This window comes from Nicotiana sylvestris, chromosome 9, assembly GCF_000393655.2.
Source record: "Nicotiana sylvestris chromosome 9, ASM39365v2, whole genome shotgun sequence".
Classification (NCBI taxonomy): domain Eukaryota; kingdom Viridiplantae; phylum Streptophyta; class Magnoliopsida; order Solanales; family Solanaceae; genus Nicotiana; species Nicotiana sylvestris.
The window spans coordinates 142,715,957-142,731,958 of NC_091065.1; the positions used below are offsets into that span (position 1 = coordinate 142,715,957).

Here is a 16,002-nt window from a genome sequence, read left to right on the forward strand (position 1 = left end):
AATGTATGTTATTGCAATTCTACTTCTACTGGTAAATTTTACATGATATTAAAAAAAATACTGAAAATTAACCGAACCGTACCAATACCGAAGAGAAACCGACATGATTGGGATGGTTTCGAAAAGTCTAATTTTGGTTATATATAATAGAATAACAGAAAAATTGGTATGGTATAAATTTTATAAAATAACCGGCCGAATCGAACCATTGACACCCTTAGTGGGACCCATGAGTCCATTTGTCAAGCAATAAGAAAGCCTCACATAATTATAACATGGCATGTGAGACATAACATAAAATTTCTCAACTGGGTTGCTATCAAGATATCTGATCTCTACAGTAATAAAGTTTGTCTAATGAAAGATGTTATCTACGATTTGTATTGGAAAAATTGAATTTATATATGTTGAGACACGTGGACTGGTCAAATAGTCAAAGAATTATAATTAGTCAAGGGTCACGGGTAGCAATAGAAACGAGCAAAGGCAAAGGAAGAGGCACGGGAGGACATTTGAAGGATTCAGCGCCCGTACCTATTTAGATCATTTATCAAAAGGAACGGATCTGACCATAATAAAGAACGCAGATACGGAATTCGATAGGCATTAAATACCAGATACGTTAGAGAATTTGTATTGATTACAATGATTGTGTAACGTAGCATTTAATGTCTTTAATTATTAATAATAGCCTCATTATGATTTGAAGGAAACACATACCTTCAAGACACCTATAAAAGGGAGGTATCTAGTCACTTGTAAGGACAGACACAATTGAAATATACTTTGATTCACTTGTTTTTCTCCTGATTACACTCTGGTTACTCCAAATTATTCTCTTCTACATATTCTTTTGATTATCAGTAACTCGTGTTCTTCTAAATTCTAGCTTTGACTAAAATTCTATTTTTTGGTTAAACACGATTGTTGTTAGGCATGTCAGGTAACGTTCTCTCTGTCTCTCTTGCAACAAAAAAAAAAAAAAAAATTCTTTTTAACGATTGAATTATGTTTCTGCTATACAAGTAGAAAGTAAGAAAAATCTAATATATTTGTTGTTTTCTTTCTCATTTATCTGTGATATAACGAGTTAATAACCACCATATGTTGGTAATTATGTGGTAATGTGATATTTTTATTTTTATTTTTCTTGTTGCAATTGTACAAGTGTTTGAAAGCCAAAGGATATTGTGAAATATGTCATTTTTCATGAGATTCATGAACTATCTCGCACAGAAGCTGTCATTTGTAATAATTGTTGTGACAGGAGAAAATTTTGAGTAGGAAATGCTAGATAACTCAAATGATGTAGGTTAAGAAGTTACGTGCATCTCCTCTTTCTTCTTCTGTCGTTGGTATACATATTCCTTAATTATACGATTGTCCCAAAAAATAAGGGATAAAAGACACTTTCTTTTAGTGCTTTTTAATACAACAGTAGTAATTAAATCTGACAACTTATAGGAATTTTTTTTAGCTATGCAACCCAAAGAACTAGGGTTCAAATTTTTTTAATTTGAATTTAACCGATAAACTGCCCGATAATCGTTAATTCGATACCAATCCGTCCGTTGTCTTATTGGATGGCTAGCGGATTGCTACGTTTATAATCCGATAAGTGATAAGCCGAACCGTCAGGCGTAATAATCCGCCCAGTCCGTCCGATAAGCAACCCTACGTAACCTATTGGTCAATGAAGTGAGAAAGAATCATGAGGTCTCATATTTAAATCTCAATAATTACCCAAGCCTTGATGGCTAAATTACCCGTCACTTGTACTATATGGGAGATAGTGGTGACAAAATAGTTAAAAGAAAACAGTTATCCAACCATATTATCTATTATAAATGGGTTGGATAATGAACTTCTTAAAAACGGGTCAAATATGTATATGAACCATATTATCCACTTAGAAAATGGATAACCAATGAATAACTAATGGATTTAACTTCTACATTTGTAGAGTCTCAAATTAGGTGTTCCTCGTTTGATAGACTAGGAATTCTTCCAAAAATGATCATATTCAAGAAGTCATGGATATATAGATATCCATATTATCCGTCAGTTAACTCATTTTTTATCCGTATTAAATATGGATTGGGTCGAATATTTTTTTTTTTGTATTACCGTTTTCCAATAGTACATATACAAACCGACCTGCCTGTTTGCCCCAATGGGAGGTATGAAATTATTTGGACACCACCATCATAAAAATAAATTCCATCACTAAATCAAGGTTCTCATGAACAATTGTTTAGTCTAGTGAATTAAATTTGTATGCAAAAACAAAAGCTCATTCTATTTACTGTGTATTACTTTTAAATGCCAACTATAAATAGGGCCAGACGGTGCAAATAATGCCATATGTTGTTGTAACGAAATAGATACAGAACACGATAAAATAGGTGGAGCAGCGAAAGAAAACACTCCTAAATCAATCAATCGGCAAAGAAAAACCCCTAAAATCGATTTCTCGAGAAATGGAAGGCGAGGCAATCACCCGGATAATGGTAGGAGTGAACGAGTCAACGATCAAAGGTTATCCACATGCTTCCATTAGTAGTAAAGGCGCATTCGAGTGGACTCTTAAGAAGATCGTTCGTAACAACACTTCTGGCTTCAAACTCCTCTTCCTCCATGTTCAAGTTCCCGATGAAGACGGTTATTTTCTTTCTCTCCCTCTATAAATATTGCACAAATTGTGTCATTTTCCACGTGTCAATTTGTGATCTCTTGTTGAAATTGTTCCAACTGATTTGCGCCTGATTTTATTTTTGTTGTTATTTGTTGTTTATCAAGCTAATCTATGTGTATTGTATCGAACTGATTACTGTGTAATTTTATTTGGTTGTTAAATACTTTAGTTCTGATATTTGACCTAAGCTAAATATTGTAGGAGTGACTAATTTGTAGAGCGAAATATTACAACTAATTTGGTGTTGAGATGTAGTAATAGAGAAGTAGTAGTAGTAGTTGTTGTTGTGTATCGAACTGATTTTTTGACCTAAGCGAAATATTGCAACTAGTCTGAAGTTCAGTAGTAGTAGTGATGGTAGTAATAGTAGTAGTAGTATTAGTTGCTGTTGTGTATGGCAAATTTTATTTGGTTGCTAAATGCTTTAGTTCTGATATTTGACCTAAGTGAAGTATTGCAACTAATTTGTAGAGCGAAATATTACAACTAATTTGATGTTGAGATGTAGTAATAGCAGCAGCAGCAGTAGTTCTTGTTGTTGTGTATTGAACTGCTTTTCTTTCACTGCTAACCCCAAGAAGTTTCAACATGCTGAAACTTTCCGTTTCGTCGAGCCCCGAGCTTCTAGTCCTCCTTTGAGTGTGGGTTCAATTGAAATGAATCTGTCAAGTCAAGGAAAATGTACGTAGCAGCAAGGATGGTGTTTTGACCTAAGTGAAATATTGCAACTAATTTGATGTTGAGATGTAGTAGTAGTAGCTGTAGTTGTTCTTGTGTATCGAGCTGATTTGTGAGTAATTCTATTGTAGCAGTAGTAGTTATTGTTGTTGTTGTGTATCGAACTGATCTGTGTATAATTTTATTTAGTTGCTAAAGGCTTTAGTTCTTATATTTGACCTTAGCAAAATATTGCACTTAATCTGATGTTGAGATGTAGTGCTAGTAGTATTAGTAGTAGTATAGTTGTTGTGTATCGTACTGATTTTTGCACAAATGTTATCATTTCTCATGCGTCAAATTATGACCTCGTGTTGAAATTTTTTGAACTGATTTGTAAAGCGAAATTTTGCAACTAATTTGATGTTGAGATGTAGTAGCACTGATAGTAGTAGTAGTTGTTTTAGTGTATTGAACTGATTTTTTGTGTAATTTTGTTTGGTTGCTAAAGACTTTAGTTCTGTTTTTGACCTAGGCGAAATATTGAAAATTCGCAACTAATTTGTAAAGCGAAATATTGCAACTAATTTGTAAGCGAAATGTTGCAACTCATTTGATGTGAGACATACTAGTAGTAGGAGTAGCAATTTGTTGTTGTGTATCAAACTGACGTGTAAATTTATTTGGGTGCTAAAGGCTTTAATTCTGGTATTTGACCTAGATATCACAATTCCCAGTTTTACAATTTTTCAGTTTTTCAGCATGACTTCTAAATTAACCAGAGAGTGCAACATTGACCTAGCCATGTTGTTTCAAAATTTCTTCTTTTTCTTTTACATTCTTAAAAAGGGGGATAGGAAGGGTCAAGTTGGGAGAATGGGAAAATTTATATACCTAAGGGTAAAATCATCTTCTTATAAAGTTTATTGGGTTATCGGTTAAAGCGTTAATAAAATTGGGCAAACCGAGACCCGAACCGATAAACCAATAGTAAAATAACACTAAGCCATAACCGAACCGTTAACCCAATAACCCGATACCGATAACCCAATAAGCTTTTTTCGGTTCGGGCTATCGGTTTTACCCGATATATGCCTAGCCCTAGGGTCAACCAGGTTAGGGATTCGAACTCGTCGTACGAATTGTAGGGACATTTTATGGCACAAGCTTATTCCAGGATTTGTGCTTAATCGGGCGGAGGGTTGCCTTTGTGATATAAGCCATAAAATAGAACGATCAATGTGAATCAGTAGCTCCCAAGGTAACCCGTCGTTATTATGGCCGCGTGTGATCATTTTCTTATTTGGGTGGCTTCTCTTGAGGTGAAAGAGAAGTAAGATTCACTTTCTCTTTCCGCTTGGAGTGGTTCACTTCCTTGTCACTTAAAAGAGCGAAGTTGCAGAATCTAGTCTAAAGGCCAAAGAGTCATCTTTGAAGCTACTATTTGTCCTTGTTCATAGGGTTGGGGTGGGGAAAAGGGTTAGAACTTAGAAGGCTATTCCGGAAGAGAAAAGACAGCTTACTCTTTTCCTTAATAGGAACATCAGCACAGGTCAAATTTGTGTATTCCTTTTTTCTTTTACATTTCATGCTTCTATTTCTATTGGTTTTATGGCTAGAATCAAAATATGTGGAAATTTCAAGTTGCATTGGAAAATCATTTCCGTGCTTTGTATTTCATTGGGAAATGCAGAGGTATGTTGTTTTTGCTGGTTCAGAACCATTTCCCTTAGACACGTTTTCTATAGATTGACCATCCTTACATGCGTGATGCATCTAACAAAATCCGAGTATCATCGGGCTTCAGTGTGTAAACTTCATTATGCTTTCAATGTTTTGTTCCCAATCTTATAGACCTGGGCAACATGCTATTTCTCCATCATGCAATCTGCCATATTTGGGTTATTCAGTAGCTTATATGTGTCTTGTTGGTCATTTGATTACTAGGTTTTGAAGACATGGATAGCATATTTGCATCACCCGAGGATTTCAAGGTCCTGAAACACAGGGACAAGATTAGAGGGCTCCATCTGCTGGAGTACTTTGTTAACCGATGTCATGAAATTGGGGTACCTGGATTTCCTTCGAATCTTGGCATGAAACTTTAAGCTAATGCTAAATTACTAGCTAGTATTTGAACTTTACTGCTTGAGGGATACTATTAAATTTTGGTGCTGTCAGAATCTCTATAGTACAAAAGCTTCGAAACTTACCATGTGCCATTTTTGTAGGTTCCTTGTGAAGCATGGATAAAGCAAGGTGACCCAAAGGAAGTCGTCTGCCATGAAGTCAAACGTGTACAGCCTGATCTTCTTGTGGTTGGCTGCCGTGGTCTTGGTCCCTTTCAGAGGTATGCTTAATTGTAGTAGCAGTTTGATCTTTTTTATTTTTATTTTTATTTTCATGTTTCTATGGGGATATCTCTTCAAATTATTGAGTGTGTGCCCCTCCACCCAGCGTCCAGCAAGAACAGGCTTCTGGAAACATCATAAAGTATCTAATGCCTTAAATATCTCGTGTTCTTTATATTCTTCCGCATAGCAACTGAGTTAATAACCATTTCAAAACTTTCATCACCAAAAAGATCTACTGTTCATTTCATGTCTTCGAAATAGAAAGTTTCTGCAAGTAGCATTCTCACTAAACCATCATTTAGGGTATATTGCAGTAGCAAACCCATCTCATTAAGTGATGATTCCAACCACTGAACTCTCTGCACATGGTTAGAAACCCTTAACACCCAGTTTGGATGGTTGTTACTTATTCTTTCGTACTGTATAGTTTTGTACAACATTATATTGTACGGTATTGTTTTGTGGATACAACCTTTAGATAGATCGTATCGTTTGGTGTGGTTTAATAACACTTTTATTGTTTCAGTTTAATTGTACATATCGTATAATAACTGATAATAAATCTACTAAAATGCCCTTAATTGTTGTGAGGAAAAATACATAAGCTTCCCTCCTAAACTTGTCCAGATAACTCGGTCGAACACTAGAACTTTACGGGCGTTCATGTACCCAAAAACGCGTTTGGAGTGAATTATTTTCACCCTAATAGCTGATGTGGAAAAAAAATAAAGATAAAAAATTATAAGCGCGTAAATAACAAAAAAGTAAATAAAAAAGATGGGCCTCTTCTTTTTTCTTCATCTTCTTCCTCATCCCTTTCTTCTTCAACACCCCCCTCCCTCCCAAAAAAAAAAAAAAAAACAAACATTCTTCTTCTTTTTCTCATCGTAGATACAATTCTCCTTATACCTTTTTTACTTCACCATTCTCTTTAATTCCTCTCTATAACTTCATAACAAACACTCTTAAACCCATCTTTTCAATGTCTCTTTATCTTTTTTTTTTCAAAAAGGTAAAGGTTTATTAACTGAATGCCAAGATTGTACCACAAAAGAGTACAAAACTGCTGGGAGAAGGAAATATCAATGTCTTTATCTAATACCCAAAATTTCCATTACCATGGTCTCTTTATCTAATACCCAGATTCCAAAGACTATTAATTTTGGTTTTTCCCAATCACTCAAGATTTGATTTCCAAAAGAAACAACTTTCATTCAAAATGCATGAGCATAGTTGGCCGAAAAAATGAAGATCTTAAAGGGAAAGGGCGTTGTAGTCCCAAAAGGAGTTTCTCCTTTCCAATGCCACAAAATATTGCCTTTTCATCTCATCTCAAGCTTGAGAACCCGACCAAATACGAAATTTTATTTTACGTTTCATAAATACTCCAGTCTCCAGCACCATAGTCCTTCCCTTCTCTAAAACGATAGGAAAATAATGTCATTACCATCTCTCATATATTCATCCTTCTCAAATATGGCAGGATTCTGTTGTTTCAAATACCTGCCCATATGATAATGCTTTTTGCTTCACTGCCAAAACTTTTTGGTTCCATCGAATTGTTTTGAAGAATTGCTTGGGAAAAAAATTTTGTATTAAAAAATACAAAAAAAGAGTGGAAATAGTAAAAATTTAGGAATGCAAAAAGTAAAACTAAATGATGCCATGCCGATGATGTGGCGAAATTATAGGGAGAGCGTAAATCACCTCCCACCATGCAACTGATTGTGTATGCATAAGGAGGTATTAATTTCACTCTAAATAAGAATAATGGGGTACATGAACGCTCACAAAGTTTTAGTGGTCAACCGAGTTACTGGACAAGTTTAGGTAGGGGTGGGCATTCGGTACTTCGGTTCAGTATTTCGGTATTCGGTTTATCAATTATGTATACCAAATACCGTATCAAAGTAGTTTGGTATGGTTCGGTATTTCTTATTTTGGTTCGGTACGGTTTCGATTTGATACATAATCATGTATCACGTACTGGGTTCGGTATTTCTTATTTTGGTTCTGTACGGTTTCGATTTGATACATAATCATGTATTACATACTGCTAAGTGCTAAGAGCCTAAGCAAGCAGAATTAAAATTACATTGCATTCCTAAAAGGTTATAAAATTCATTTGGACCACGTCCAAGTTGAATAAATCAATAAATTGCCATAGAGCTAGATGCACCTCATTATGTGCAAAATAAGGAAAACTTGAAACATTAGCAACCAGTAGTAATGATTAGCAGCCCAGCAACAGAATTTCTAACCCAGCAGCAGAATTTCTCATTCAAGTTTACACTTTACACAGATGTAACAAAAACACAGATGCAACATACATCCACTAACGAGTAGCAGCAGAATTAAACACAATGCAACAAAAACAAGGAGGGCATAAACCTGCAAACAGAATTCAAGTTTACACTAATAACAACTAAAGTGTCACAGGCTCACAGCAGTAGGGGTGAGCATAAAATCCGAAAAACCGAATTCCGAACTGGACCGAATTAATTCGGTATTTCGATTTCAGCATAAGCTTGCTTACAATATCTACACCTTGCTTTACCGACCCCATTTACTTCAAATTTATCAAAATGTTTCCAAACTTCAAATCTAGGTTCTATGGCTTTTCTTTTCTTAGAATCTTGAGTATTAATTGTGTTGGTGTTGCTATCTTCAGTAATAGGTTAGCGTTCAGTTGAAGCGGCATCTCTTACTCTACTTTCATCTGTCATCTATACAAAATTAAAACAAATACAATAATACAAACACAAATTAAGACTAGAGTTGAGTTTAGATATACACCTTATTAATTACTTTTTTAGCAGCAAAGATTGCACCTTTAATTATACTAAAGCGCAGATGGAGACACAACTTGTTAGTACTATTGGCTTAGTTTCGAATCATCTCTCAACAATTAATGCTAGTTCTTCCGTGGTGTTATATGCATGAAAATGAGAAGTGAAGAAAAGAGATTCCACTAAGTTTCTGCATTCGGCTTGATTTCCTATCAAGTTGGGATGAAATTTGTTTATAGTTTATACAGCCTTTTGTACCAAAAAAGAAGCTATTGGTTACAAAATACAAACTGAAGATTGAAGAATGAAGAAGTTGTGAACCTGTTGAGGATTGAAGAATGAAGGTCAAAAATGAGGAAACAAGCCATCACACTTGAGAGTCATCGGCACCGAGGTCGTGAAGTCGCCGTGACGCCGTATCTATCGCAGACGATCTGTTCTTCTTTCTTGAGACTTGAGAGAAACCTAATTCTAATTCCTATCCTTAGAAACAAGGGAAAGAGACTAAGAGAGTAAGGGACTTGAGTTTAGTCTTATTGGGCTAAAAATACAAACTTAAAATTTTAGGCTGGGCTAGGGCAGTGTAGGACTAGGATAGAAATTAGGAAGCAAATGAAATACTTAAAAATTTGGTATTTCGGTATACCGAAATATCAAAATCTTAATATCGAGGACCGTACCGTTATACCGAAAATTTAATACCGAATTATACCTAAAGAATCGAAATACTGAATTAATTCGGTCCGGTTCGGAATTCGATTTTTCGGATTTTATGCGCACCCCTAAGTTTACGGGGAAACTTATGTATTTTGCCTTGTTGTAAATATTACATTTATCAAACAATTATTCATAAAAATAATTTAAGACAACTCTTTTTCCTCACTTATCATCAATTATGCCTTGTAAACATATTAAGTTATTAAATTCATGCACTACTAGTGAAATTAATAAAAAACAAGTTAATGATATAGTTTTAATGATCGGGGTGTCCAAGCCAGCTTACACGCATCTTGACTAATCCACGGTGTACCTGCTACCTCCTATCAACACTTGTAACGTGCGACTCTGTCCACCAATGCGTGGATGGATGGAAGAGATCACATATTGATTTTGCCTCCCTGGGATTTGAACCTGAGACCTCTCTGGGATTTGAACGTGAGACCTCATGGTTCGCAAACCATTTCATCGACCGCTAGACACACCCTTGGGTGTAAAAACAAGTTAATGATATTAACAACAATCATTACACATCTTTTATATTTTGGATCATAAATAATCTTTCTTAACAACATGCATTCATATAATACATAATATAAAATGCATAATAATTATATTTTCTGATAAAGTAACATTCATATTATTCATAAAATCCTTAATAAGTATAAGATACATGATATTAGTCTAATTCAACTGTCAGCCGACATAATGGTCAATAAAAGAGATTTGCGTTCTTCCATAGACGCCCAATTAGTGTTTGGCACAGGACTGCATGTTGACAAATAATATATAAGTTTTTGGGATAATACTTAAGTTTCAAATCGATCTCCTTTACGATTTGTCATATCTCACTCTCTAGAATGGTTGACATAGTTGAAAGGCAATTATTCACATTGGCTAAATGATCCATCCAACCTCTCAACAGGGCAGTCATATCTTCAAGATGATCTTGTTTAGGTTTTTTATTCCTATCTCTGGATAGGCACTCAAGTTAGATGTTTCAGGAGTTGGTTGATCTTGCTCAAATGACCCATATTCCTCAGCATTTTCCAAAGAGCTAGTATTTACAGGAATCATTTAATCTACCTCATTAATTGTCAATGAGCTATACGAAATGGTTTTTATGTATGCCACCTCTTTGAAAATTGCTGAGGAATATAGACAATTTAAGCAAAATTAGCCAACTTCCGATGCACCTAAGTTGAATGCTTTTTCAGAGGCATTGACTTCTAATATTAGTAAAAAAAGTCTAAACAATATTATTTTGAAGGCATGGTGCCTTGTTGAGAGGTGAGAGAATCATTATTAGTTGCCTTTTAATGATGTCATCTAGTTTATTAACGAGACATGGCAAATGAATTTGGAACAAAGTGTGGTCCTTTACGTTTATATATTATTTGTTAATATGCAAACTTATGCTGAACAATGATTGGATATCCTTGGAAGGACCAATGTTTAAAAAAACGCCCGCTTCCTCGCTTTAAGCGAGAAGCGATGCGAAGCGAGAAGGTGCACGCTTCATATGGGTGAAGCGACTCAGGTATAAAAAAGCGACCGCTTCCCACTAAAAAGCGAGAAGCGACCGCTTCTCTGTTTTAAAACAGACCCAGCCCTATTTTATTAAAAACGAAATCAGTTGTGTCTTTCATTAAACGAACAGCAACAGCAACGACTAGGGTTTTAAGATAGAGCATGTTATAGCATCGACTAGGGTTCTTCTTTTTCTTCAAGTTCAAGTCTTCAACAACAACAGGTATGTTCTGATTTTTCTTCTTCTTTTTCTTTCACTGTTTAAACGTCCAAATAGCAGCGAAATACTGACGAATTATTTTTTACCTCCGGTGCTTTCTCAGAATTGATACCAATCCTTGGGTTCTTCTTCTTTCTCTGCCCAGTTTTTAACAGAGAATTACTGCCCTTCCTCTAATTTTTATATCCTTTATTCTTAGTTCTTATTTTATTTTAATTTAATTACTGCCCAGTATTTATTTATTTTTTTTTTTAAAAATTCCGCTTCACTTCAAAAAAGCGAGCACTTCGCTTCTCGCTTCTCGCTTTAAGCGAAATGGGGGTTGTTGCTTTTCCTCGCTTCACGCTCTTCACAACACTGGGAAGAACGTAAATTTCTGTTGGCTATAATATAGGCTGCCAATTGAATTAAACGTATATATTTTTCTTATGCCTATTGAGGGTTTTATGGACAATATGATTATTATATTATTAGAGAACATTATCTTATGAATTATGTGAATGCAAGTTGTTAAGAAAACATTACTTATGAGTTATGATCCTAATTCAACATTACTTATGAGCTATGATCGTAATTAGAAGCAAACCTATTTGGTCTAGTGAGATCCAATAATGTGCACTATTCATCAATGAATTTTCCGCTTGGCATTAGCCTTACCGTGGTCTCTATTCTGCCTCCACAACCATATGGCCTTGTTGCCCCTACCACCTTTTTATTATGAGTAAATAGAAAGTATTTCCAAGCATCTGATCCCTCCAATTCTTCCCCGACACGGTTGATTGCTAGAATCTAATTGAACTACTGTCTACCTAGTCGTCTTAAGAGCCTTGACAATCACTAAAATATAGAATTCAACAGAGATCATGAATCTTGTAGCCAGAAAGGCTCGAGCAAGGTCCTCACTTTCAGTAGCTTTATCTCAGTCCAGGAGAAACCTCTAGTTACCAGAACGGCAAAACTCTAGTTACCAGAATGCACAGGAACTTGTGTCTGAACAATAGAAGAATGCTTCTCCCTGTGCTCAATATTGGTCCAAACTTGTTCATACATGAAAAAGCTTTATTCTGTTTTCTGGATGTTCCATAGCAGGGCCCACCTTGTAAAGATCTAAACATTTTATCTACTTCCGAGGCTGCTATTACTTGGGTTCCTCGTGAGTGATATGGGATCTAGCAGTCATTTTGCAATTGCTTTTCACTAAATAATGGGTCCCTTGTGATCGTGACTAATCGAACAACCTTTACTTTGGGACACTGCTTCATTAAAGAGGTGATTTTTCTGTTGCAGGGTTTTCGTGGGAACTGTGAGTGAGTTCTGTGTTAAGCATGCCGAATGTCCTGTTGTCACAATTAAGCGCAGTGCAGCTGAGACTCCTCAGGACCCTATAGATGACTAATTCATTTGGTGTATTTGTTAGTGCTTAATGTTCATTGATGCATATTAGATGTCGACTTGTGTTGTAGATAGATTTTGCAGATTTTCATTCTGGTTATATAGCTATATCTGCTGTGTTGTGGGTTTCGTGATTGCACATGATTGTTGTTTGCATGTGTAGTAACAATGTCCCCTGTACCTGTGTCTGAGCTTTGAGAACTTCTGGGCATGCGAGTGCTCTTTAGTAATATGTTGGTTTTGGAGAAGATTTTCGCTTGGCGTCGGTCATTTTGTACATACATCTTATGATGAATGTGTGTTGCCTATATTTCTGTACATATGGTTTAAAGGGCAGCCCGGTGCATGAGCATTTCGCATTCACACTGGGTCCGGGGAAGGCCGCACCCCAAGGTGTAATGTAGATAACCTACCCTAATGCAAGCATTAGTGGCTGCTTGGCTCGAACCTGTGACCTATACATCATACGGAGATAACTTCACTGTTGCTCCATGGTTCCCCATCTGTACGTATGGTTTGCTTAACCATATTACACTTTGGGGAGAAAAATAATTAAGATTTTAAGTATTTTTTTTGTTTGGTTTCAAATGAGGATCGAAGAGTGAGTGAAAAGGTATTTAACAAAGGTCCCTATTGTAACGGACAATCTCTAATATTATTATATGCATAATCAATCTATTATTTGTGTACAAATAAAGAAAAAGCACAACTAGAATGGTAGAATCAGCCTGCATGAGACTGTTACGCAGTTCAACAAATAACAATAGCCTCTCATTGTGTATAGCTTTTCACAAAATTCGAAGTCCCCCTCCACAGCTTGGTTCCCTAAATAATTGAACATGAGAAAGTAAGTCAGTCGGACAAGAATAAAAACGTCTGATCAGACAAAGGAAATTTTGTGCTACTACTCGTTTGCAGGAGAAACATCCAACATTCTTCTGAGTGTGCGCATATTTCTGAAATATATAATTACAAATTATGAAATTAATGTTTGTTTTATGACTTTGTTAATTATATAATTTTTAACTTGAAACAGAGAAGTTGAAGTTGAAAAACATTATGAATGTTATAAATATATTATATTATGGATGTTCATTTAGTACTCCGTTGTAAATAAGCTTCCAAAGCTTATTCATATGAGACTCCGCCGTAAATATGTTTATCTATTTATTATTCTATTGGAAATAAGCCTCTTGAAGAAGCTTATCACTTCGGTATCCGGTTATGGATAAACATTACCCTCGGTAGAAGATTATCCATACCGGGTATAACAAGCTTATCCTTTCGATACTCCGTTATGGATAAACATTACCCTCGGTAGAAGATTATCCATACTGGGTATAATAAGTTTATCCTTTCGATACTTCGTTATGGAGAAATATTACCCCCAGTAGAAGATTATCTATACCTGGTACAATGAGCTTATCCTTTCAGTACTTCGTTATGGATAAACATTACTCTCAATAGAAGATTATCCATATCTGGTATAGTAGCAGCTTACACAGCAGCTTGCAGAGCAACTTGCAGTAGCAGCTTACACAACAACTTCCTTTCTTTCATTATGTATATCAGTTTGAATTCGAATAATATATCAGTTTCTCTATATACTTATCTTTACTTTACAATTTTTATTTTATAACACGTTATCATCACGAGACTCTGCCATCTCGAGCAAATACTTTGAAATTATCTGAGGTACGGACTTTCTTTTTCTATATAATGTCAAATCTTTCTAAACTTGAATTTGTAGCCCAGGATATATTGGGCAAAAGCTACATTTCTTGGGTGCTTGATGCTGAAATTCATCTTGATGCGATGGGTCTGGCAGACACCATCAAGGATAAAAATCAGGCATCAAACCAAGACCGTGCCAAAGCAACGATATTACTACGTCACCACCTTGATGAGGGCCTGAAAATTGAATATCTCACTATTAAAGATCCAGTCATACTGTGGAATAATTTGAAAGATAGATATGACCACCTGAAGATGGTCGTTCTTCCACAGGCACGTTATGATTGGACTCATCTAAGGCTACAAGATTTTAAATCTATCAGTGAATATAATTCTGCTATGTTCAAAATTATTTCCCAATTGAAATTATGTGGTGATAATATTACTGATCATGATATGTTGGAGAAAACTTTCACCACTTTTCATGCCTCGAATATGCTCCTGCAGCATCAATATCGAGAGATGGGATTTAAAAAGTATTCTGAACTTATCTTACATTATAGCGGAGCAACATAATGGGCTATTAATGAAAAACCATGAAAGCCGACCTACTGGTTCTTGTCCATTCCCTGAAATGAATGAGACGAACTTCTACCAAGCTAGACGTGGAAGAGGCCGTGGCCCCAATCGTGGTCATGGCCATGGTTGGGGAAGAAATTTTAATCATGGTAATAATAATACACCAAAGAGCCCTCCTCACCACCAGCAGTGAAAAAGGAAGGAACAAAAGCATTAAGCGGTGCAAGCACCAAATGCAGAAAATGCATGCTATAGATATGGAGGAAAAAGGCACTGGTCACGTACCTGCCGTACACCAAAGCACTTGGTTGAGCTTTATCAAGCCTCCCTGAAGAAGACAGAGAAAAATGCTGAAGCAAATTTTATTTCTGAAGATAATTTAGACTTCATGCATTTGGATGTAGCTGATTACCTTGCACTCCCAGAAGGAGAAACAAGTCATGTAATCGGTGGTGAATCTGTAGAAATGTAAATATTTTAATTTTTGTTGTTTGTAATAGATAGTATGGTTATATAATTGTTGTAGATAAAGAAAAATTATGATTTATTAATGATGTTTATTATAATATATCTTATTTATGTCATTTTGAAGAATATGGATAACATTATTAGATCAACTTAAACTCTAGCAGAGTTTGCAAGAAATATACAACCGCCATAAGTGGTTATATTTCGTATATCTCATTGTAATTATATTAACCACGAGAAGTGGTATATGCCTATGATCACCAGAAGTGATAATTTAGGCTTTCTATGATTACAACTGAAGATAAGCTACATAAATATTCTCTATATTAAATGCACGCCTCGATTTGCTCCTGAAGTAGAAAATATTTTAAAAGAGGTTGAGACATCACAATTTGATGTGATTAATGCGCATTTAGATAATTATGTTCGATTTTCTGAATGATGAGATCTTTTAATAATATTAATCCATTTCCTGAAGTGAATGTGATAATATTAATAAATCTGGTAAATATGAACGCGCTCTTGATGTGAATATATTACAATTCACCTCCAGAAGAGGTAATATAATTGAGAGAATATATACTCAATATTTCGTATTTTAAATTTGCTCTTGAAGAAGTAACACAATTGAAATTGCCTCCTGAAGTAGGAAAATATTATGAATAAGAGTTTTCCATTGCTTAAACAATTGCTTTACATTGTTTATTTGATTATGATTTTCTCTCATGATACCAGAAGTGTATGAGAAATATTTGATAGTACAAAATATATCAACAACTCCTGAAAAGCTAACTGTTTGCCTAGAAGACACATGACACCAGTAGTGTCCGATAAATATTAGATTATGGATAATAAATGAAGGCTCTCGAAGATCTTATATACAAATATGTCATTCATATTATATGATTATGGTCAAAACATATGTTA

The 16,002-nt window shown here is 35.3% G+C and overlaps 1 protein-coding gene across 1 annotated transcript; it reads left to right on the forward strand.

Annotated features, from left to right (window-relative positions):
- Positions 1–2,362: 2,362 nt before the first annotated feature.
- On the forward strand, positions 2,363–12,602 carry LOC104212262 (universal stress protein A-like protein). Its single transcript, XM_009761481.2, has 4 exons — positions 2,363–2,661; positions 5,300–5,421; positions 5,584–5,702; positions 12,250–12,602. Exons 1-4 carry the CDS (start codon positions 2,481–2,483, stop codon positions 12,356–12,358), a joined length of 531 nt encoding a protein of 176 aa, XP_009759783.1. The 5' UTR covers positions 2,363–2,480; the 3' UTR covers positions 12,359–12,602.
- Positions 12,603–16,002: the final 3,400 nt, after the last annotated feature.